Source organism: Epinephelus moara, chromosome 21 (assembly GCF_006386435.1).
Source record: "Epinephelus moara isolate mb chromosome 21, YSFRI_EMoa_1.0, whole genome shotgun sequence".
Lineage (NCBI taxonomy): Eukaryota > Metazoa > Chordata > Actinopteri > Perciformes > Serranidae > Epinephelus > Epinephelus moara.
This window is the reverse complement of record NC_065526.1, coordinates 14005752-14029644: the sequence shown is the minus strand read 5'-3', so window position 1 is coordinate 14029644 and position 23893 is coordinate 14005752. Positions and strand designations below refer to the sequence as shown.

Genomic DNA, 23893 nt, shown 5'->3' with positions numbered 1-23893 from the left:
CACACACACACACACACACACACACACAAAGCCATTATTTCAGCAATATCCCAAGTTTTTTCTTAAATTTATTCCTAAGAAAGGTCCTAAGAAAAGTCTAAGTCAGATTCTTGACATGTTCTTATACAGCAGAATCGTTCGTATCTGTGTTCTTTTAGCGATGAATTACATTGTCCTCGTAAATTAATCGCAGGTGCCTGTTGATCCTGATAAGTATAGATAATGCCTTGTCAATCGCCTTAAAAGGGCTGCAGGGCTGTGTGCACACAAAAAAGGTTGAGTAGTAGTCATGAATGCCCAAATGACAGTTTAAAAAGGGTGGAGCATCAGACTCAAAATTTAAATATATAAATAAATAAAAATAAAAGTTTTGAGTGGAGGTTTTTTTAATAGCGTTAGTATGGGATGCAGCAGCAGTAAATATGCCACTGTGAAATAAGACCTAAGGTGCAGAAATAGGTCTGCTTTGGGCCTATAAAAGCATAATCAATCACTAATTATTGGATGGAGTGGTTCCCAATTAACATCACTGATATGTTAATGTAGTGTTTATTTTTTAAAAGACCATAATGCTTTTTAAATTAATCAAAATATATATTCTTTAAATATTACAAATCATAAGAATATGTGTAACTAAATCTTTTATTCATATTCAACTGTAGAATTAATAAAAAACACAATAACTCATTATTTTTCACAAGCACGTCAGCACTCAAATGTGCGTCAGTGTGTCCTCGTGTGTGTGTAGATTTTGTTCTAACCTAAGAACAAATCTCAAATAAACATTGGTGAATGTCAGAATCTTTGTAAAAACTGTGTATTTTAAGAAGAGATGTCCTTTTAAGAATGGTTGGTGAATGAGGCCCAATGACATTATGTCTTGGTTAAATGAGGAGATACATGGACTGTGTTATGCAAGAATTTCTTTGATATCAAAGGATGCATGTAACTATTAGCTGTGTGGAGTAGCAACTCAGCAAATGCTACTTTTAGACGAAAAACATCAGCCTGCACTGCTTGACACAGTGTCTAAGTTATTCTATAGCACCGCCAAGATTTTAAGCAGTTACTATACTACCAACCAAAAGCTGAAAGTGTGGAGTGTGTGTGCTCTGAATTGGAAACCTCGTCTCGACGTACCTTGATGTCCTTTGCGAGACTTTCAAGGGAGTTAATATCAAGACCTTCTTTGCAGGCTTGCAAACAGGAAATAACCTTCTGGGTTTCAATGCGGCCTGGTCGGATTGTCAGACCTGACAGGCTGCCACGGAAATACTGTGTGAACCTCGGGGTCCCTACCTCCCCACCTAATGGAAGAGACAGAGAGGAGGAGAGAGATATGAGTGGGTTGAGGACAGAAGTGAAGAGACGGAGAGGAGAGGTGGGGCAAAAAAGGTCAGTTGGATAGAAACAGATTGGGTATGTCACAATGTCAGCCAATTCCTCGTCTCACGTTTCCTTGTCTGCTTTTTTCCCCCTGCCATGCTCTAACTCTCCTGTCTTTTCAGATCCTGCCACTCACACCCGTGATCCCACCAACCCATCAACTGACCTCCCCCACCCACCTGCTCCCACTTCTCCATTAGCCCAGTATCATACTATATACCTGCCCACGTCTATTAATCCTTGCCAGATCGTCTGCTGTGCTCTCGCCTTTGCATTCCAGCCATTTTCTCTGCCTGCCTTTTGGACTCGTGCTCTCGAGCCTGATCCCCTATTAGACAAATTTGACTCATCTCCTCTGCCTGCCTGGTTTTGACTTTTGCCTGTTTTCGACCTCAACTAAACTTGAACTTTTATATTTTACCGGCCCGGTCTCAGAATCAGTTTTTAAGTTTAAACCTGTTTTTACTGAGCCTTTGCAGGGTAAAAGAGACAACAACATGTATTATGTATGTCTTCAAGGGAAAAGCACACACAGTTTGCTCAAAATAACATCTGTGAATCTGCTTCAGAAAAAGCTTACAACACCCCAATGGATAGCGAGCTATGAAGAATTTAGAGGTTATTTTTCCCTGAGTTCACAAAGGAGGTAAGACAAGAGGCATGCAAAACAACTCTAACACGAGTTCAGACAAATAAAAAAAGAAACATAAGTGAATCACAGTGACCTTGTGTTTTCACAGTTTTCTAATGTCTAATGAAGTTTTCATTAGCATATTTTAGGATGGGAATGTTAAACTGCTTTTGTGTTGGAACAATTACATACTTAAATCTAAACAAAAAATCTTTTACCATGCAGGAAATATTCATTCTCACATCTCTGCATTTTTCTGTCTGTATGACTACGACCATACTACAAGATTTGTGCAAACAGGTTCACAAATACAAGTTAGTCTGCAATACTCAATTACTATATGACACACTTGCAACACCTGGCACAACTGCAGATATCCCGACACTTCCTGTCAGGTTTATGAATTGAATTCGACGAACGAGTTTGACAGATGTAACGCATGCTTGACCCGAAATGTTGTGCAGCTGCCACAGAGCGAGAGAGCGAAATACATCCTTTCATGCTAAATGGAACCTCCAGTGTGAGCCCACACACTGGCACGGTCTGTGCGTGCACTGCAGTCTGTGGGGTCAGCTCCATCACAAATTCAGTCAACCCTGACATCTTCTTAAGAGTGTACAGTTTTTTCATGCAACTCACCAGAGTTTCCTGCAGAAAAAGGCCAGCTCTGCCCTGCGGTGCAAATTTTACCACTTCTCATGAGTGTCATTTTTCACCAAATCATGAAGGTCCACTCCACTTAACACAAATCACCTCCAGCATATCTTTTGGGTCGGCTGTGGCTTAAACACTTTTACAAAGTTTGGGAAAGGATGGTCAAGTCAGGTCAAGACTCCGTGATGCAAATAACACCAGCAATGAATCCACTCAGCCTACAATTATACTCTGTACTGTATCAGTAAATGGCAAACACAAATATGTAAAAGCCTGTTTTAAAATTATACATCTTTATGTTTTGTAGGCAGATTTTTAAAGTTTATAAAGCATTGTGTTTTCCTGTTAACTGAAATATTCTATTTTGAAAAGAATCTCTTTACAATATTGATATTGGTTCATAATAACTAAGAAAAAACATAACATTAAAAAATGTTTATGCAAATACAGAACAGTGTTTGGTAATGTTAATAAATTGAAAACATACTTAAAGGACACTTAAAATAATTTAGTTTATTAACATGAATTTATGGGTTTTTTTTGATGGATGGATGTTCACAGTTGTTATTTACATATTTATATGTTAAAATATTCGCAACATTGTTAAAAACACTCAAATAATTTGCTGGATCTGCCTCGGTGATTCTCACACACATTTACCTCAGTCTAAGTCCTCCTAGCTTCTCACTGGTTAATTAAGAGACATGTGACCTATAACAAGGAAGTGTAACCAGGAAGTGTGGTTGTGTTGCTGCTGAAGTGTGGAGAAAAGTAAAGTGCTGCTTAAGAGAATATCCGTCTCCATCTAGTTGTGTACTCCCAACAACAAGAGTGACCCAACCACCACACATCTTACCCTCACGTCACAGTTATGAAACAATCACTGTATTACTCATTCTACTTGACCTGAGTGCAGCATTTGACACCATCAACCATTCCATCCTTCTCTCCAGCCTTGAAACCAATTTTAACATCACCGGCACTGCTCTCTCCTGGCTCAATTCCTACCTCTCTGACAAATATCAGTTCATCAACATAAACAATTGCAAATCCCCCACTGCTCCCCTCTGCCAAGGTGTTCCCCAAGGTTCAGCTCTCGGCTCCCTCCTCCTGTACATTCTCCACATCGGTCAAATAATCTGCCGTCATGGACTTCAGTTTCACTGCTTTGCTGATGACATTCAGATCCACATCTCTACCAAAGCCATCACTCCTGCCACTCACTCTAACCTCACCAACAGCATCACCGAAATACAATCCTGGCTGCAAACCAACTTCCTCAAACTCAACTGTGACAAATCAGAAGTCATTAACATCAGCCCCAAATCTCTCATCAAATCCACCCATAACTTTTCACCCTCCATCGATGGCTCCACTGTGCTCTCCTCCCCCTATGTCTGTAACCTTGGTGTCATCTACGATCAAACCCTCTGTTTTGACCAACATATCAAACACATCACCAAAACTGCCTTCTTCCATCTCAGGAACACTGCCCGCCTCCGTCCATCCCTCTCCTTTTCAGCTGCACACACCCTCACCTACGCATTCATCACTTCTAGACTGGACTACTGCAATAGCCTCCTCTACATTTTTTTCAGCCAAACCACTCATGAAACTTCAGTATAACCAAAACTCAGCTGCTCGTCTTCTCACACACTCCTGGACCCGTGACCACATCACCCCCGTCCTTTATAACCTCACAACGATCCCCCAGCTTATCCACTTCACTTACAAAGCTCTCCACAACCTGGCCCCCCTCTACCTGTCTGAGCTCCTCCATCGGCACACTCCCTCCCGCACTCTCAGGTCCGCTGATGCCAACCTCTTCCAATAAGCTTGAGGTCAGTGGACTCTTAAAAAGGCTCAGACAGGCATTTAAGTAGCATGCTGTATTTTATGTTTTGACTTGTGTCTTTTGTCTGTTTCCCTGGTGTATTTTATCCGGTGTCTCATTGTTTTATTTTATTTGACTGTATTTGATTTCATCTAATTGACTGCAAAGCTCTCTGTGGCTGCTGTCTGTGAAAGGTGCTATAAAAATAAACCTTCCATGCTTATTGCTTTCCATTAGCATCATTGTTTATACACCATATTTCAACCTGCTGCAGCAAAATCCCCCCACTGTCACACTGAATGTGTTCTTCAAAGTGCCTGAAAGTTGACAAAGTAATTTAGTTGTTTGAGGCTACAAACCTACTCACTATAACACAGGCCGGATGTTCTCCTCCTTTCCTGTACTCAACTGTTCTGTACAGTGAGGCTCAGGGGAACGGTAACAGCAGATGTTATTGTGAAGAGCAGCTACAGTACCAGCCAGCATGGGGCTGGAGGCATCCACTCTTTCAGCTCTGTCACTGTGAATCATACCGGGGTGTGTACACATGTAGAGGTGAGAGAGACACCAAACAACTGCCTTCAGCATTCTACGGTAGGCAGCAGGAGACTGATACTGCACATTTTACAGAGTGAGGTAATACAATTGTTCACCTACAGTCTTTTATCGTGTGTAATAATATCTACTTAATTAGTGTCAGTATGTGTGGAGGGAAAGTTAGGCTCTCTACTCCACAATATTTCCACGGTAATAATTAAGTCACTTCAGTCTTTCATCTCACAGATTGTTTGTATTTCTGTTGCCTGTGATCATCCGTCTCCTTTTAATCAAAGCACCGGTCCACTTTGTCACATGTTTATCTCCCGGTGCTCTGAGGTGCAGAGGGTGGACACTGATGATGCCGATGAAGGATGTTGCCATTTTAGGATGCAGTCCGTGTTCTCCAAGAACCATTAGGAGCAACAGCATATGATTTGCAGTAAACAACATTGCAGCATCTGGTATGCTTTCGGACAGCAGAAATTTGAATCAGTTCATCCACACTACACGCAGAATCATCAACAAGCTTGTCAAAATATATCCTATGCTTGTCCCAAAGTTTCAGGATCAAATCAGCCCGAGCTTTATGATTGCAACTATTAGCACAGAATCAACCAATCTATGTGAATTCTGCACAACCTTGCACTTAGGTCAAATTACCACAAGTTTTCCGCAGATTCAACCAATCATAGTTTCCTGTGAGTTTCAGTGATCACAGCAGTCCCCCGCATAACACCACCAAACTCTCTTCATTGTTCCTGGTTGCGAGGATGTGCGACACAAACATCTCACATTTACTAATGAAAGTTACTGCTAAAGACTGTTCAAGGCAAACAAGGGTAAACTGTTTTGCAATGTTTGCACTGTTGTGGTGGTACACAAATAAGAGTCACTGACTGACAAAACACCCTTCTACTATTATTTTACACATATGATTATCATTGTCACATACATATAGTATCATATATCAATATATACTTACAACATATGCTACTGCAATTACTGTTATTATTATTATTATTATTATTATTTTTACTATTATATTATTACTAAAATTAATGTTATTGTAGCTATTGTCACACTGTCTGCCCTGCATCTCTCTCAGTCTCTATCTCTCTTTATGTATCATTTGGTCATTTGGTCATAGGTCTCCTCAGTTGCTCTTCCTGAGGTTTCTACTGTACTATTGTTTTTCCCCGTTAAAGATTTACTTGGGGGAGTTTTTCCTTATCCACTGTGAGGGTCCAAAGGACAGAGGAATGTTGTGTGCTGTAAAGCCCTCTGAGGCAAACTGAGATTTGTGATATTGGGCTTTATAAATAAAATTAAATAGCTGGAAAGCATAGACAACAGACACATCACCATGACAGAAGCTTTTGCATCCAGATCTATTATAAGTGTTGAAAGAATCAAGGTGAGTTGGATTAAAGACACAGGTTTGTGGTTACGTTAGAGTATAACTCTATGTCTATAACTATGACTCAGAACAGTACTGTTATACAAAAATATTACAATTACTTTTGCTAGTTTCACTTGCTTCTGCATTTTGTTGCAAACAAATGCCTAAAAACATTGCAGATGCATTGCAAAAAAAATTTTTTTTATAGAAAAGCTGTAGTGAAATCAAGCTGCAGGTTGCAACAATCTCACAAAAAAGCCTGTGAAATCCTGGAGGTACTGACTGATTGACTGATCTATATTTGTTCTTTGTATGTAGGATCAGCTTAGCCTTAAGTCCAAAAACACACACACCTTGAACTGTTCTTTCTATGCAAAATACCGTGATAGTCTATTAGTGAGCTTTGTTGATATCTGACAACTAAATTGCTGTGGTTGCCTTTTAGTGTATTGCTTTAATATAGAAGTACATCACATGCTTATAAGCTGATGTGGCAGCTTCAGAAAACAACTTTCTATACCTACAGTTGTTCCAAAATAATTTCCAATGATGTGCTTTTCCCAGCTAAAACAAATCAAAACAACTTGATCATGCCGTTGTTGGAAGGCCGGCCTCCCCACTTGATGTCAAACTTGCATACATAAATAACTAAAGGTGATTTAGAAGATCTAATTAATAACAAAGCTAATAATAACCAACAATCTGGGGCGTCGGTGGCTTAGTGGATAGAGCAGGCACCCCATGTACAAGGCTGGGGCCCGGGTTCGACTCTAGCCTGTGGCCATTTCCTGCATGTCACTCCCCCTCTCTCTCCCCCCCTCACACTGGTCTGTCCTGTCGATTAAAGGCTAAAATGGCCAAAAAAATATCTTAAACAAAAAACAAATCTGATTTGTATTTTTCACTCCATCTGTGCCCACCAGACCTCATGTACTCACAGTGTCACCTGCAGGAACTAAGAATATCATCCTTATTATAGGTCTGATTATTCTTATTCATAAAATGTGCTTGTGCATTGTTTGAACAGACATGGTAAGCATTGTGTTTTTGTGACGACAGTTGGTCCATGCAGGGGCTGAGTGAGAAATTTTCCATCACCTCCTTTTCTCTGTGAATTTAGAAATATTCATCATTATTCTGCCTTTTAGTCTCCTTCTTCATCCCTCTGACAAATGCATCGTTGAAAGGTTTTCATCACAATGATGTCTTTGTGATTCAGTGACTAAGTATGAACTGGAGTGAACTCTTGGATTGCCTGTGTCTAGATGTGCATATTTGTTTTTTTTTAAAGATTCACAAAAGAGAGAAATTAATAAATGGATGGAAGAGGAGGAAGAGGGCACGTCACGTGTTGCACGGCAAGTCTTGCATACATATTACCGTACAGGGCATTCACAACAATGATCTTTTGTAAGTAAAAAATCAGTGCTGATTTACATTGAATAGCTTAATAAAATGAAACATTTTAATTATTATTTTGATTTGACATAATACTGTGGCACTGAATAAGTTAGATTTCAGTGCCACAGGATGTTGCACATTTTCACTCCTTGGGTGTAAATGAAAACATAAAAACCATTCCTGTCTAATTTTTTTGGCTTTAGGCTGCATGGACCTCGTTCTTTCCATTGTGGTTCCCTTCGATTCTCAGGTGATTGAGCCCACAGGTTTCACCTTGCTATTTTCTTATGCCTACCTTACACCAGAACACTTTGAAAAGACTAAAGTTTGACACTCTCTCACATCTGAGTACAATGTTAGATTTCAGTTGCACACTATAAAATTTAAAAGACTAAAACTAGATTCTGTTCTGAGATCATTTCCCCTGGTGGAAAATAGTTCGCCAAACTTCCTCTAAGAAACATATTAACAATTCCTTATATATCAGAAAAACCATATAACTCTTGAAACACAAAATTAAAGGCATCATAGTTCAACAGTATTCTTTTTAATTTTGCATCAGTATAATCCATAAAGATATTCTGTGTTTGCGTACAAACTTTACATTTTGGATTTGTTGCCTTAACTTGCTACCAGCCTCTATTGGTTAGCTGTTATGTTAGTGGGAGGAGAATATGGGAATGAGAGGTGAACCATGACAAAAATTAAGACTTCCCACTAAAGTAAGTGCTGGTTGGTGGATCAGATACACGCTGAATTAAACACTAGCCCTTTTTAAATTGGAATTGTGCAAATTTGCAGGAGAGCCCAATCAGTCTTCGTTCAGCATAGGCAGTATAAAAACAAAATCGGGGAGTGCAGCGAAATGCCCAAAACCCTACTTTTGTTCATACAGAATGCGCCTTTTTCAGGGCAATGGAGGGCGTGAGCAAGTAACAAAACGTGTAGCTCAGTGTGTGACGTAAACAGTGACATGCTCCGAGGGAAGCTGCGGCTGGTCAGTCCTTTGGCGATTCTCTCATAAGTTGGCCCGTCCTTCACCGTTCCCGCCATTTGACAGTTAATGGCCTCTTCATTTGCGAGGGCAAGGAGAGTGCGCAATGCCTTGTCTCCCCAGTTGCTCATCTTTACAGTGTCTTTCAGGTTTACGTTTCCTCTTGCTACTAGCTGCTCATTCCTGCTATCAGCTGTTTCCTGTTAGTCCACCGCCAGGGGGTCGCATGTGCGGCATCATCAACAGCTCCTCCCACAAGTCATCAACAGCCCCTCCCGTGGCGGAAGGGCGCCTTGTTCGTTTTAAATCAAAAAGGTTCCGCCAATATGTTTACCCTACGCGGCGGAAATTGGGCACCTCGGATCAACTCGCCAATCCGGCTCTGTGTGTCTAAACGCTCGCAGCTTGCCTGCAAAACGGCCATTCGCTGAAACTCTGGCAGTGTAAAAGGGGCTACTGACTCATGTTAACTCCAACTTCACCAATTTCTTTTTCTTTTCCCCAGTCCAAAAGAATTGAGACTTGTTAACGTTCTTCCGCCTCCTCAGAGTCCCCTACATGTTTACTGTCTACCCGGTTTGCTGCTTCCTCTTTGGTGCTGGAGAGAGCACAGCTATTGGTTGTTGTAAGTGTTCATGTCATTGAACTTTACTCTTTGCATGAGCCAAGACTGGAAACACACACTAATGTTAAACACGTTTGATTTTGTCCAGACATCAAAATAAGAAAAAGAATGACTTAAGATGAGCTGTCTCAAGGACTACGTTTTATGACCACCTTACACTAAACAGTCGAGTGTGAACCTCCTGAGGTAAAACTCCTGTGATTTTAGTCCAACACTGAAAAGTCGTTTGGTGTAAGGCCCCATTACTTGTTGAGACACACATTAAGAGCCCCCACACTCCCACACAGGTAATGAAGTGTAAGGTCCAGAGCAATGTGTGATTATATTTTACTGGATTTGTGTATTATAAGTCAGTAAATCTGGTTTGCTTGAGGTTTTCAAGGCTCCTGAAAGGCTGTGAATTGTCACACACACAGGTGTACCCAACAACATTAATAACTGCTGCAGTTCATTTCGGTGTTCCAGCTCCTTCGGTCTTGTATTGTACGTGCTAAGCTTAATGAAACAGAGCCATACTAATTAATATTACACCTGTGCTGCTCCTGCTTTGATGAGTCAAAATTAAAAAGGTCTAGTGGCTTATTGTCAATCTGAAAACAAATATTGGTTGTTCTTTTAGAAATGCATTTGGATATAAAATGTGACTGTTCCCTTCTCATTTTACTGTGTGCTAACAGTATGCTGAAATAGTAGCCAGTGTGCTTTTACTTTAGCTGCAAATGATTTAAAACTTACTGATGATATATGTTGACTGATGCCTTTCATTATCAGCATAAAACTAACCCCTGCTCTTGATGCCTACTCTGTGCTTCGTTAGTTAAGTATGCTGTACTGCGAGGGTTGCTCTGAAATTTCACACCCACTTTCCAGTTGCACATGAAATGAGATGGCAAACACATTTTTCCCATCCAAACAGCTTGTTTCGACATGAAACTGCTTAGAAAAAACCTCCAACAACAACCAAACCATTTGCTTATTAACCTTGTAAGGCGACACGCGTCTTCTTTTTTTGCTTTCAGGGCAGTGAAAATACAGTCTGAATGCCTTTCATCCCACATGTCTCATCATTATGTTGTTGATTGTGGGGAAAAGGGGATGGAGAAATGAGAGACTCTGAAAGGCAATCTTGCTCGCTAATGGCCTGCAAAGTTATCAGTTGCGGCTTAGTGAAGCTTAAAGCGGCTTCATTGGGATGTAATAGCTGGCAAAGTTGTCCTCCATTCACTCTAGCTAATCCTTCCTTCAGGGCTTTCTCTCACAATCAGAGATTCATGGAAAGAGGCAGAAAGAGAGGCCTGTATGAAGCAAGGAAGAAAATGATGATGACAAAAAGAAAATTGCAATCAACACAGGCTGAAAGGAAATTTAAACGGCAACCAAAATGCCATCAGGACTGAAGCTTTGGATGAGGCTGGTGAGGGTTATGAGCGTGATTTAGGCACGCTGCAGAGCGGATCACTACTGTCTCATTCTGCCCTCCTGTAAAGCCCTTTTGTATAATTATTCAAGTCATAAACATGACAGCAGGGCAGCTCTTATTCATTCCAATGTGATCACTGCTCGCTTTCTTTCCCTGCCGCTGGAACTGACACGCAGAATTTCCTGTTTGATACCCACTCCGCTCGTGCCTCTCCATTTCAAAGAAGAAATACTCGTAGCCCCGGGGCATAAATCTTAATCTTTTTATTTATCTTAACAGAAAGTCTCCTGCTTCCCCTCTCTCTCCGTTTGTGCTTCAAATGTAATTTTCAACATCTTTTGGCTGATGTGTCTCTTTGTTGATGCTGTTTCTCTGTTTGCCATATGCTACCACCCGTGGCCAGGGTGTTACCCTTTGCATATTAAAGGGAAAGCTCACCCCAAAATCCAAAACACATATTTTTCCTCTTACCTGTAGTGCTATTTATCAGTCTAAATTGTTTTGGTGTGAGTTGCTGAGTGTTGGAGAAATAGCCGTAGAGATGTCTGCCTTGTTTCAAATATAAAGGAGCTACATGGCACTTGGCTTTTGGTGCTAAAAGTGTAGCCAACAGCAATGTCTCTTACCAGAAATCATGAACTGGTTACTCAAGATGATGCACAGAATTTGTTGTTTCATGTAGGAACTATTTTCTTTACACCTGCCAACTGTATCACCGTGCAGAAGCATTCATGCATCTACTGCGAGCTCACCTAGCACCACTGAACTAACTTGGACCTGCACTTGTATAGCGCCTTTCTAGTCATCCGACCACTCAAAGTGCTTTATTACGCCACTAATCACGTTTACCCATTCACACACACATTCATAGACTGTTGGCTGAGGCTGCGATATGGGGTGCCACCTGCTACTCAGCTTTTGACATACTCACACACCAATGGAACATCATGGAGAGAAGGCAGACATCTCTACAGCCAATATCTCCAACACTCTGCAACTCATAAACAATCTAGACTGATAAACAGCACTACAGGTAAGAGGAAAGATATGTATTTTGATTTTGTGGTGAACTGTCCCTTTAAGAAAAAACAAACAAACATTATATTTCATTACACTTCAGGCATTAAATGCCTGATCTGTTCTCAGTTTTCTTTCTGTGCCAATAAGTATGAGTTACTGATCAAAATACTTGGATATGTCTAAATACAGTGCTTTTCTCTCTCTCTCCCTCTTTTTTTTCTTCTAATTTTGGAGTGGTACAAATTTAGGTTATTTTGTAAATGCAGTACAAAAGTACAATTTTATATTTAAACAAAACTTCCAAAAGAAAAAAGAAAAAACAAAACAATGCACTTAAAAACAGATAAAGGGAGAAAATTAGTCCCTAAATTAAAAAATGTTCCTTCATTCCCTCATTTAATGTGTTTTAATTTCTCTTTCACCCCTTTGTTTATCTGGTTTCATAACAAGCATTTACAATACTAAAGCAGCTGTAACTATCAATATGCAGTCATAAACCAATTACTTAACAGAACAACCGACAGTTCTTTTAAATGAAACAATAAAGATGATGTTTTTCCTGTGCTGTCGCTGGTGTGGCTCCCATTTTGTAAAAATGGGCCCATAAATAACTGTTTTCTTCATTTTATGTGGAGGAAATAAACACCACAACCTCAAGCTGAAAAGGCTGCGGCATATAAAGCAACTGTCAGAGTGTATAGTGTAGCCGTAAACAACCCAAACGACACAATTTAATAACAGTTGTGTCCCATTCCTGCCTGATTTCAGCTTCTTTAATGCAGTGAACAAATTTCTGCATGACTTAAGAGCTACTGTGTATTTTTAGATAGACACAAACACACACTGACCTTGCCAGCAGGCACCCACAGTCAGCTGCGTATCAATCTTGGCACTGTGGATGGGCCAGTCATCCGTCACCAGGTAGGGTTCATAGGTGACACCATCCACAAACAGTGTCACTGCAGGAAATTCCACGTTGATCACATAATAGTGCCATTCCTTGTCACAGATCTGTAAAGGAAAGAGAGGTTACGGTGTTATTAAGCTGCAGTACTTTCTGCTACTTGTCCACTTCATGCATTTAAATAAGAAAACATTCCTGGTTTGCACATGAACAAAAATAGGGCAGCTTTAAAAATACATTACTCTGGCAACTACATCTCTTTTTCTGTGGTCTTATTTAGATTAGGAGCATTTTTCCGTGGAGGATTATGTTTATAGGGAGGCTGTTATGAAGATGATGTTTACTCCGAGCCTGGAGCTGAAACCTAAGGCACATCCTTGAACGCTCCCGCCTTCCTACCTTCAATGAAAGAGAAGCAACAGCTTCCTCTCCACTTCTCAGAATCACTTGCTCCCTGTCGTCAGATAGCTAATGAGGTTTCTGTCTAATGAGCTGTTCATTAAAGACACGCGATGAGTGACAAACACGGCTGCTGCACTGCCACACAAGTTTTATTAGCCATCACAAACATTCTTTGGAAAACTTGTAAGGACACATCCTGTTCTCGCTTTTTTTCTGCCTGCCTCCCTACCCACCACAAACACACACACACACACTTCCCCCTACAAATGTGTTAAAATATATCTGCCACTTTGCTTGTATGACTTTAGGGCTACAACTAACGATAACTCTGTGTTCACTTCATATAGGATAGAGGGTAAAGATGTGAACGATATATACGTCTGTGACAAACATAATTGCCACAGTGGATGTTGGAGTTGCATGTTTCTGCAAACCACGGATATGTTACATTTGTGCGTTTCATATGAGGCAGATATGTTGAACATTTCCAATTTCATGTTGTGACAGTGCATCTCAAGAGTGGAGCCATCAGCCCCAAGCTTAACTCTATAAACTATGACGAGAGTGTTCCTGACTAAAATGAAGCTTTGCCTTAGTTCATGCAGGACACGGAAGTCATAAACCCTTCCTGTAATCAGCTGACTGGATCATTGCTTCTAATCAGTCACACACCAATCACAACCCATTCTCACAACAAGGCGGTCCAAAGCTGCTGCTGGCAAAGGTTTGCTTCCTCCACCCCAGCCTCCACCTTCTTAATTCAGAGTCCTAACATGGTTCAGGTTAAAAAGGTATTTTATGTCTTGCTTTGGGCCCATTCTTGTACACCCGGGGGAGGAGGGGGGGTTCCTGTACTGTGCTCTCTGTTTTGGTTAATCATGCTGCTTTTCTAATCCAGGGAGCATCTTAAGAGTGGAGCCATCAGCGCCAAGCTTAACTGTATGTACATTTGTTGCAATAAATGGTTAAATGTATGAGTGATCCTGACTGAACATTATCTTAGGTTTAGTAACTTAAACAGCTTGGTTAGGGTTGGGAATACATCATGTTTTGGCTTAAAATACCCACTACAACACCTGCTACAAACAGCCGGAAATGTTCTGGGTTCTCACTAGAAAAGACCTGCTTTTGTCGCTACAAATACAGCTGAAAATGTCCCAGACTCTTGTTAAAAAATACCTGCTTTTGTCGCTACAAATACAGCTAGAACATGTCCTAGACTTTTGTTAAAAAATACCTGCTTTTGTCGCTACAAACAAAGCTGGAAATGTCCCAGACTCCTATTAAAAAATACCTGCTTTTGTCGCTACAAATACAGCTGGAAATGTCCCAGACTCTTGTTAAAAAATACTTCAGCTGGAAATGTCCCAGACTCTTGTTAAAAAATACTTGCTTTTGTCGCTACAAACACAGCTGAAAATGTCCCAGACTCTTGTTAAAAAATACCTGCTTTTGTCGCTACAAACACAGCTGGAAATGTCCCAGAGCTTTTGTCGCTACAAACACAGCTGGAAATGTCCCAGACTCTTGTTAAAAAATACTTGCTTTTGTCACTACAAATACAGCTGGAAATGTCCCATACTCTTATTAAAAAAATACCTGCTTTTATCGCTACAAATACAGCTGAAAATGTCTTGGACTCTTGTTAAAAAATACCTGCTTTTGTCGCTACAAACACAGCTGAAAATGTCCCATACTCTTATTAAAAAAATATCTGCTTTTGTCGCTACAAACACAGCTGAAAATGTCCCAGACTCTTGTTAAAAAATACCTGCTTTTGTCGCTACAAATACAGCTAGAACATGTCCCAGACTTTTGTTAAAAAAAATACCTGCTTTTGTTGCTACAAACACAGCTGGGAATGTCTGATATATCTTGATGTGTCTTGACATTCTCTACATCAAGTTGAATACACACGTTAATATCCATGTCTTTGGTAATCCATAGATGGTTGTGTAAAAGTTAAAAATACCACATATTGACATTATAGCACTTTATCTATAAATTAAAATGCAGCAAGAGGGTTGCGGGATCAAACCTGCTGGCCGGCTTGGGCCATCCTCTCCTGGTGTACCCTGTCTCTACTCCAATGTCAGCTAAAAAGGATAAACAGTTACAGAGAACGGATGGATGGATGGATGTTCCCCTTTTCGAGCACATCTGTACTATTAAGAGCCTAATCAAATATATCAAGGCTTTTCAGTTGTAATTATGGGTTAGAGTTAGGGACATGATTGCCACTGACAAGTCGGTAAATAGCTACAAATAGTAAACTGGTAATTATAATTACTTTAGTATGACATGAATGTGGCGTTTGCTTTGAGACTGACTGGTGACCGGCCCAATGTGTACTTTTTTTTGGCTCCAGTCCACTGACACCACAAACAGCCTTAGCAGGTACAACAAATAAATGACTCAAGTCCCCATCCAGACCAAATATGGGGCATGGACTGGCAACTGAACAGGCGCCAGCGTGCCGCCCAGGCACCAACAAGGCACCCCCAACTGCTCGGGGCGCCCATCCACGGGCAGCCCCCTCGCCCTGACATCCCTCCCCTTATGCATGTATAGGTCCTGTTTATGCATGTGTGTGTATTTTCAGCCTGTGTGTATATGACAACAGAGCGAAAAAAAATTTAATTTCCCTTCAGGGATTGCTAAAGTATTTCTTCTTCTAAATGTTGCTTTCACCTGTTTTAACAGTGCAAAGGATGAATGACACTTCACGCGGCCCTGAAAGCAACAACACATAAGTGCCAGAGTGCCTGTTATATGAATCACACATAATCTCAATTTAAACTGTGAGCATTCTTCCTTTTAAAATGTTTTAAAAGTTCTTAGCAACTTGGTGAAGTCTTAAAGGATTCCTCACATTATTGCTCCTCCACTTATGGCCATTACATGCGTTTTCCTGTAATCAGTCTGCTGTGAAGGATTCGGTTGAATTAACAGCAAACGTCAATCTATTTGCACTGAGGAGGAGAATATCTGCTAATTTGAGATGCACAGGGAGAAACAGCAGGAACAGATACAACATAGATAGATTTCCATTTTGTTAGATTTCTCTCTAAAGCTCCACGGCCACACACACAAACATACACGCTGGTAGTTTATTCTAGCTGTGATATGAACTAATGGGGTTGAGACCTGTGCTTGAGAAACCAGGAATCCCCTGGGATGTTCAATTTAGAAAGTAGAGTCTCAGCCTTTAGGAGTGTGAAGGGACAGAAATTCCCTCAGGATATTCCAGACACCCCTCCCACCACACAGTATCACATCTCTCAGCAAACACTGGGATAAATATGCCTAGTTATATGCTTTTCTCTTTCTTCCTTCTTTGGCCAAAAGTAGATCTAAACTTCACAAATCAAGGCCCAGTTTTATCTGGCTCCAGCTACAACGCTTTGACCAGCTACAGTCTTGGTCCAACATGAGGATGAACAGTTTGAAAATTAAAATCAGAATACATAAAAACTATGTCAAAGTGGAAAAGCATAACCTCTGTTTTTCAGATTCCTGTACTGTACTCAGATTGAGATATCCGATGATTCTAAGCATGTGTTATTAACAATGACAGTGTGTATTAGTTTCATCAGCTCGCGTTCAGGGTTTGTATGTGTACTGGACTAGACAGGCAGAATGAATTGCCACTTTCATTTAGCTGCTGGCCAGCTGACTGCCTGCGGAGGTCGCTGAAAAAGACAGACACTGAAAAAGTAGACTTACAAGAGGCATCTTGATCTTCCTGAACTTGCTGGACTTTGACATTAGTTGCAGCTCCCTTTGTTGAGCTTGATGTTTTTCGTGTGGGCTACAGTAATGCTGCCAGAGCTACAAGACATCTGATAAAAATTCATATCGTCATGTGTGAAACAACACATTTACATCCAGCTCTGTGAGGCTGTAGTTAATGGAGAGCTTCATGCTCACAATGACAAGGGTAATATGCAGATGTTTAGCAGGGATCATGTTTTTAACTGGACACAATGTAAATGAATGAAAGGGAACATCTGATTTTTTCAGTTTTTCCCAATGAAGATGTCCTAACCTGCTCCACGTGTCAGCAAACAGGCTAATGGTACATGTCCACAGGGGCATTTTTAAATGTGAGGGGTCGCCTTGCTTCAAGCATTGGATGTTTGATGGGTGTGCCAGCTGTTTGCTCCCAGATTTGAACTGGACCAACATGGTGGCTTATTTTGATATTTTCCTTTATATTACAAAAACATTGACTGAAATGTGTTTCTTAAAACATTTGATGCAAGAGGGAAGCCACGCAGTAGCTGAGTCTTTATTCATTTTAGATCGACAACTGTTCGTTTAAAAGGTTTTTGGGTTATCAGGTTATCAGAGGTGTTGAGTCACACTGAATGCCCTTAATTTGCATAAAGTAGCCTAGATTCAGCTTAATGCACAAGTGAAGCAGACACCATGTCTATAGATGCATTGCACGGCTGCTTACATAGACAATGAATGTTATGTGTTTGAAAAAAATGCTCAACCTATTTTCAGAGCAACAGCATGCCATTGCTTGGACTTTTCCCTAAATTAGATATTCTTTTCACGCTCGGTCCACCAGAGTTTGCTCGCTTGCTGTATCTTAGCACTAAGCACAGCTGAGGCTGATGAGAATGTCATTACAATTTAGACCTGATGATGGCGCTAGATGAAAAGTCAGTAGATCATTAAAGATCATAAAAGTCTTAACAGTCCTGTCCACATCATCCCAAAGTGGACATGAAGGAGTGCATAAAATATGACTTGAGCCATTTTAGTGTCAACCAAAAATTAAGGGATCATCATCGTGTAGACCATGAATGTCTCCACTAAATTTTAAGGCAATCAATCCAATAGTTGTAGAGATATTTCAGTCCAAACCAAAGAGGTGGACCAATTAATAGAAAGATAAGACCACACAGGGCAATGCAGCTAGCATGGGAAAAAAAATAAACATGAAAGCTCCACTTCTACAAAACATGAAACATTTTCATGTTGCTCTTGTATGGAAATATGACAGCAACAAACAGAGTTACATTATTTTTCTCACACAGTGAGACTGATTGTTTCACCCTTAATCTCTTATCTTGTGCTCTACCATTCTCCCTCTGTCTGTGTCTTGACTGTAATAACTGATAGAGGAGTGCTGAACTGAACGGCAGAAATAGAGGGCATGAACAAACAACGTCTATATATGCATATATAAAAATCCATACCGGGAGCTTTTAGTACACCAGTCAGTCAGTCATTACATGAATATCAAAGCACAGACAATAAGTAAAATAATAAAACATTGATGTCATGTTGTTACACATCAGCTTCACTGCATGGTTTGCAGAGCAATCATTCATGTGCACATACAGTATGTGGCTACTGTAATTAAGAAATGCCCTGAATCCAATCCAGAACTCAATTTGTTTATGTTGCTGACTGTCTAAACTTGAGCAATCATACTGTACACTTAGAAATGCACACACATGTACACACCTCATTAGCAGATACCATCAGCAGTACTCTCTCTGCTGCTGCTGAGGCATGTTTGTATTCTCATTGCCTGTCTGAAGGCACATTAGTCAGTGGGAGCTTGAAAGTATTTCTCCACTGCAACAGTGTAATAAGACAATGAATGCTGAAACACTGTAATGAGCTGGTCCCCGAGCAAGTTGCAGGCCTGCTTAGGATGAACGCAATCACCAGAGGGGTCCCAAAACAGAGAGGCAGGCAGCCGCAGAGGCAGAGAGACGCTGAGGCCATGTCCCTGCTAATGTGGATGCATTTTAAAATACTTCTCTCTGCTCCATTTTGGACTTACTTTAAAATTATACTGCTGTTTTCCAGCACCTAAAACAGAATATTTTGAAAAGTATTTTCCATGTAGGTCACATGATGCACTCACAGGGAGAAGATAGTGATCATTTTTGCCGTCACACTTCAAAAGTTACTACTTTCTACTGTTTTGATGGATAAAACCACGTTTGTTGTGGAAAATGTGAACAACATTTCTTCCTATTAAAACTTCTTATCCTCCTTCCTTTTTATCGCTCAGAATGCTACAGCACAGTGAAGATCTGCACACTGATGGAGCAGAAGTTCAGCTAACTACAAACATAACATGCTCTCCTGGAGGGTGGTGGTGGGGACGTGCAGGATCATTGAACTTAGGGAAGGATTAAAAGCTTCAACTGAACAACAGTAAAAAGAGAAGATGCTGAGAAACATGAGAACATTGGACATAAAGAAGGTGATCAGTCATTTTAATAGCAAAAGGAACACACTTTTATATGTGATGCATCTAGGAATTCATACATACTGTTACTGTAGTTCCACAGAACACGTGTCAAGCTATGATTGCGCCCCAAAAAATCAGGCTTAACCCTACATGAACTAGCATAGTTTCTGTCCAAGATTAAATTCATATGGAAATAGTGTGGTAAATGACATCGGTGACACGATCTCAGACATGCGACATCTCCTACTGAATGTTTAGCACAACCCAACCACTCATATGCTTTATACATTAAATAGAGATTGTATCACATTTCTCCTCTTTAATGAGAGGCGGGAGTTGGGATGGGTTGATGGCAACACAGCCCATACATTATTCATGATATTACACAGACTATAAGGTCTGCATTTAAAGACAGCAACAACAACAAAAACACCAGGAAATCGGAGCGATCTCGCCCCAATTCAAATCCAGGGGATTTTTAAGAAATTAGAGTCTGGCCCAGCCCAAACCTGGCAGGTTAGGCCTAATTGGGTTAGGGCAGGGAATCAAAGCTCTATTTTACCTGCAAAGACTTTTCTAATGTAGCGGACATAGTAACCATGTCATCAAACATCAGAAAATTCTGTTCTGGCTAAAGAAGTATTTCATTCCTGGAAAGATGGTTCTTTCATAAAAAAAACAGGCTGTCTATGCAGCAGAAAGACGCAAATACTTTTGAAATTGGTGCTACCTGACCAGAGAAAACTGAGAAAACGGGCTGTGGCATTTGCTTTTGAAAACCTACAACTACCAGAGTGCACTGTACCAGCCCCAGACCAATAAACACTTCACTGGTGGGTGACGTAATGCGAGTTGGTTTTGGCTGGCTCCTCCTTAAATACAATATGGTGCCCGTTCAACAACATACAATCCTGTATTACAGTTGACAGTAAGCCAAAACATTTCTGCAAACATTTTAAATGAGAAACGGAACAACGCAGTTACAGAATCTTGGTTCATATTTGAGCAGCACTCTAGTCTAGTTTTACCATCTGATCTTTTTTCCAGCTTCTGTTTTCACAATACAGGAAACAGTATGGCGCCAATTTCTTGTTCATGCAGTCTCGTATTACAGCCAAACAGTGCACTAAAATACGCTTCTGAAAACATTTTAGACAAGAAAAGGCAATACAATACTCTTGGCTTATACTTAATCAACACTGCCTGGTTTTACCATTTAATCTGAGTTTGGTCTGAGTTTCAAGGAGAGAGGGGAGGGCAGCTTTCTCTCTCAATCCACTTCTATACTCTTTGTGTTCGTGGTGGTGGGCATATGAAAATGTAGAAGTACTCTCTGAATTTCAAGCAACAGCCCAAAAGCCAGTGAAAATCTGCCGGATGACACGAAACACATCATCTGACAGATTTCCACTGGCAAATGGGAGGGGAGATCTGGGGACTAGTAAGATGGAGGGAGGATATTTACACCTATTTCCCACACTGTTATAATATAAAGCTGGTTCAAAATTGGCAGTGTATCCTTTTAAAAAGGCATAATGTCAAATAGCATAGGGTCAAGAAACCCAGCTTTCTGACTCAAAGAATTTTGACACGCATGACATGGTCACACAGGCGCTTTCAATTACTTACAGTATCTTCATTAGACCTCTTCTCAGGACTCTGTAAGCATGTACAGACTGACAGACAGATTTACACCTGTGCTTTTTACTACTTTGACGTGTCAAAAAGTACACAGTGTTGGGTGACAACATGTAATTCACACATCATCGATAAAAGCAGAAGTCTAATCAGCAGGAATAAGTGGAAACACATATGTCAGTTTGTGGGATTTTTCAAAGAGACATTTTTTTTCCAACAGCAGAAATTTTGGCATGTCATACAAGGAAAAGCACTGGTGTAATTTATGACATTATTAACGACAGCAATTCAATTTTGGTGAGCTCTTTTCAGGTTCCTAGTATTGTGCATGCTGGCTCACTGGCATGGCTTACTGGAAGTGAGCTACTGTTAATGAAATTTGCTCCACTTGAGCTTTTCCTGCTATGACAAGTCCAAAATATCCTGCAATTCCAAGTGACAGCAACTTACTTCTTTTTATCTAAGAAAACACAAGTGTGGAAGATCTTCTATCCCTCAGATAGAAGACTATACAATCTCCTGCTCTGGGTTTATTCTCTTGGATAGACTACTTCCTTGTTTTAGAAGTGTGTTGGACAAGATCAAGGATTGTACAATTGGTACCCAGACACTCTCTGATCATCCCTCTATTACTGTAACCACCTCCGATCCCGTTAAAGATTCAGCTTGCAGAGCCGGATTCCCTTTGTCGAGTATGTTACTCTGCAATAGCAGCGTTTTATTGCTGAGAATAAAACACCAGAGATAAGCCCGTCTATCTTTCGGAAATCTGCCACAGCGTATTTACGAGAGGCTATTACACCTTATACATCGGCACGAGAGAAAGATCTCAAGAGCCAATTGGACCTAGAAAATACTTTACAGTCTGAAGGCTGAATTTAGGTTGTCACCCAAAGGATCTCTGGCAAAACAATTAGGCGCTGCCCACTCTGCGTTAGACCAACTACTAACAAGGAGAGCAGAGACCCAAATCTTTCTTTATGCGGAACATAGGTTATAGGATTCAGGTAATATACTGGGCTGGCTTATTGTGCAGTGAGAAAACCAAACACAACCCCCCATTCGCAGATAGCAATGGGGCATTTTAAATCTGCTGACATAAACAGAATAATGAGGACATTCTGCTGGCTGCTGAGAAGCCCTTAAATAGGGTCAAGTTTATTTTGATGCACTGGAGAGGTTTGGGACAGGAGGAGACTTCTTTATATGGATAGAAACTGTATATATCTTTATATGGATAGAAACTGTATATATGTGTATATATATGTATATCTGCATGCCCGTTTAAACCACTGATCTTTGATTAGACATTATATCATTTATAACAACTGGTATAATGATTTGTATTGATTGGTGCATGAATTTACCTTGTATTCTAACATTTTTGCTGTTGTCCTCCCCAAACATATTGATTGCTTACCTTCTGTGAATTTAGCATCCGCAAGATTATTTTAGGAAATCTCAAGCTTTGCCTTGAGGCACCACAACCCTCCTTTCCTCCTCTCCTCATCTTTCCCATTCCATACCCTTTATCTGAGCTACTTTCTTCAGTTTATCCTTCTCCTACTTTCCCCACCTCCACCTCATCATTCCTTCCTAACTTGCACCTCTCTTCTCTTTCTTTTTTCATCTCCTTTGTTCCTATTCACATTCCTCGCCTCTCCTCTGCCACTGTTGTGGCACTGCATTATTGATGCAAGCTTATTATGTGTCAGTGTGCTGGTAGGGAAAGACAAGGATAGTGAAAGAAAGAGAGAAAAAAAAAGAACAGTGAAGGAAAGAAAGAAAGGAAAAGCGCTTTGCTAACATGCTGAACAGTATGTATATAAAACACATCTTGTCATACAAAAGCAGCTTATTCCTGTTTGGCAGACCTAAACCTAACGTAAGATGCGGCTGTCATGCAGGCCATATAACTCTCAACTGTAAGAAATAACGCTGAAGTTTTGTAATATTTGAAAAGAAATATATATATATATATAAATTGCATAAAGGTCAAGTTATGGTTCAGTACAGAATATGTTGATAAAGAGAAGCTATCTGCAAGAGCTTATTGAAGTCAGCGACGACTGAAAAAGCTAAACAAAGAGAGATGTGAGGCATGAGATTAAATAACATGACTGCCACTTCAAGTCAAAGGTCTGCTTTGAATGTGTGTTTTGCAGCAGGATTTTTTTGTAATCTCGTTGTCTGTTGAATTGAACACAAATTCTCAACAGTAACAACTTAATGCGGTGATATAATACCAGTGAATTATTTAAGTTGTACCAAAAGCCTCTTGTGCCTAAAGTAAAGATGGAAGTTAGAGATGGAGGAGAATAGACAAGCAGTGAGACAGATGTAGAGAGAGAGGTCGAGATGGAGGGAGAGAAAATGGGAAATAAAGAGATGTAAGAAACAAGCTGTCAATACATTAGTATGCTGACGGGATGCTTATGTCACTCAGCATGTCTGCTGAGTGGTCTATAAGTAGCAGATAGTGGCATTAAGCCCCCTGCCTATTACACACACACTCGTCTCACCACACACACTGCGAAAACATATACATCTACTGAGATGCGGCAGCTCTACATAAGGGTAAGACAGGAAGCGCCTAAAGCGGACAAAGTACAGCTGAGCTCTCAAATGAGGTCATTTGAAAAATAGAAGCTGGGAAAAAAATAAACACACACTGAAGATGTATAAGCTGGAGGCGATGCTCAATATCTTCTCTGTTGCTCTTTGTCTTTTTCTGTTTTGCTCTCACAGAAAAGTGAACAAATGTGTGTTTCATCATCGCCAGTTTGTGCTCTTTTATACTAAAGTACGCTGCATATTGA

The 23893-nt window shown here is 40.4% G+C and overlaps 1 protein-coding gene across 1 annotated transcript in view; it reads right to left on the bottom strand.

Annotated features, from left to right (window-relative positions):
* clstn2a (calsyntenin 2a) overlaps window positions 1–23893 on the bottom strand; it is a 229796-nt gene that overhangs the window by 11989 nt on the left and 193914 nt on the right. Inside the window, exons 10-11 of the mRNA XM_050033688.1 lie at window positions 12753–12915; window positions 1141–1307 (exon numbers count right to left, since the gene is read on the bottom strand). Of these exons, the coding sequence (XP_049889645.1) occupies window positions 1141–1307; window positions 12753–12915 (330 nt within the window). The remainder of the gene's footprint in view (window positions 1–1140; window positions 1308–12752; window positions 12916–23893) is intronic.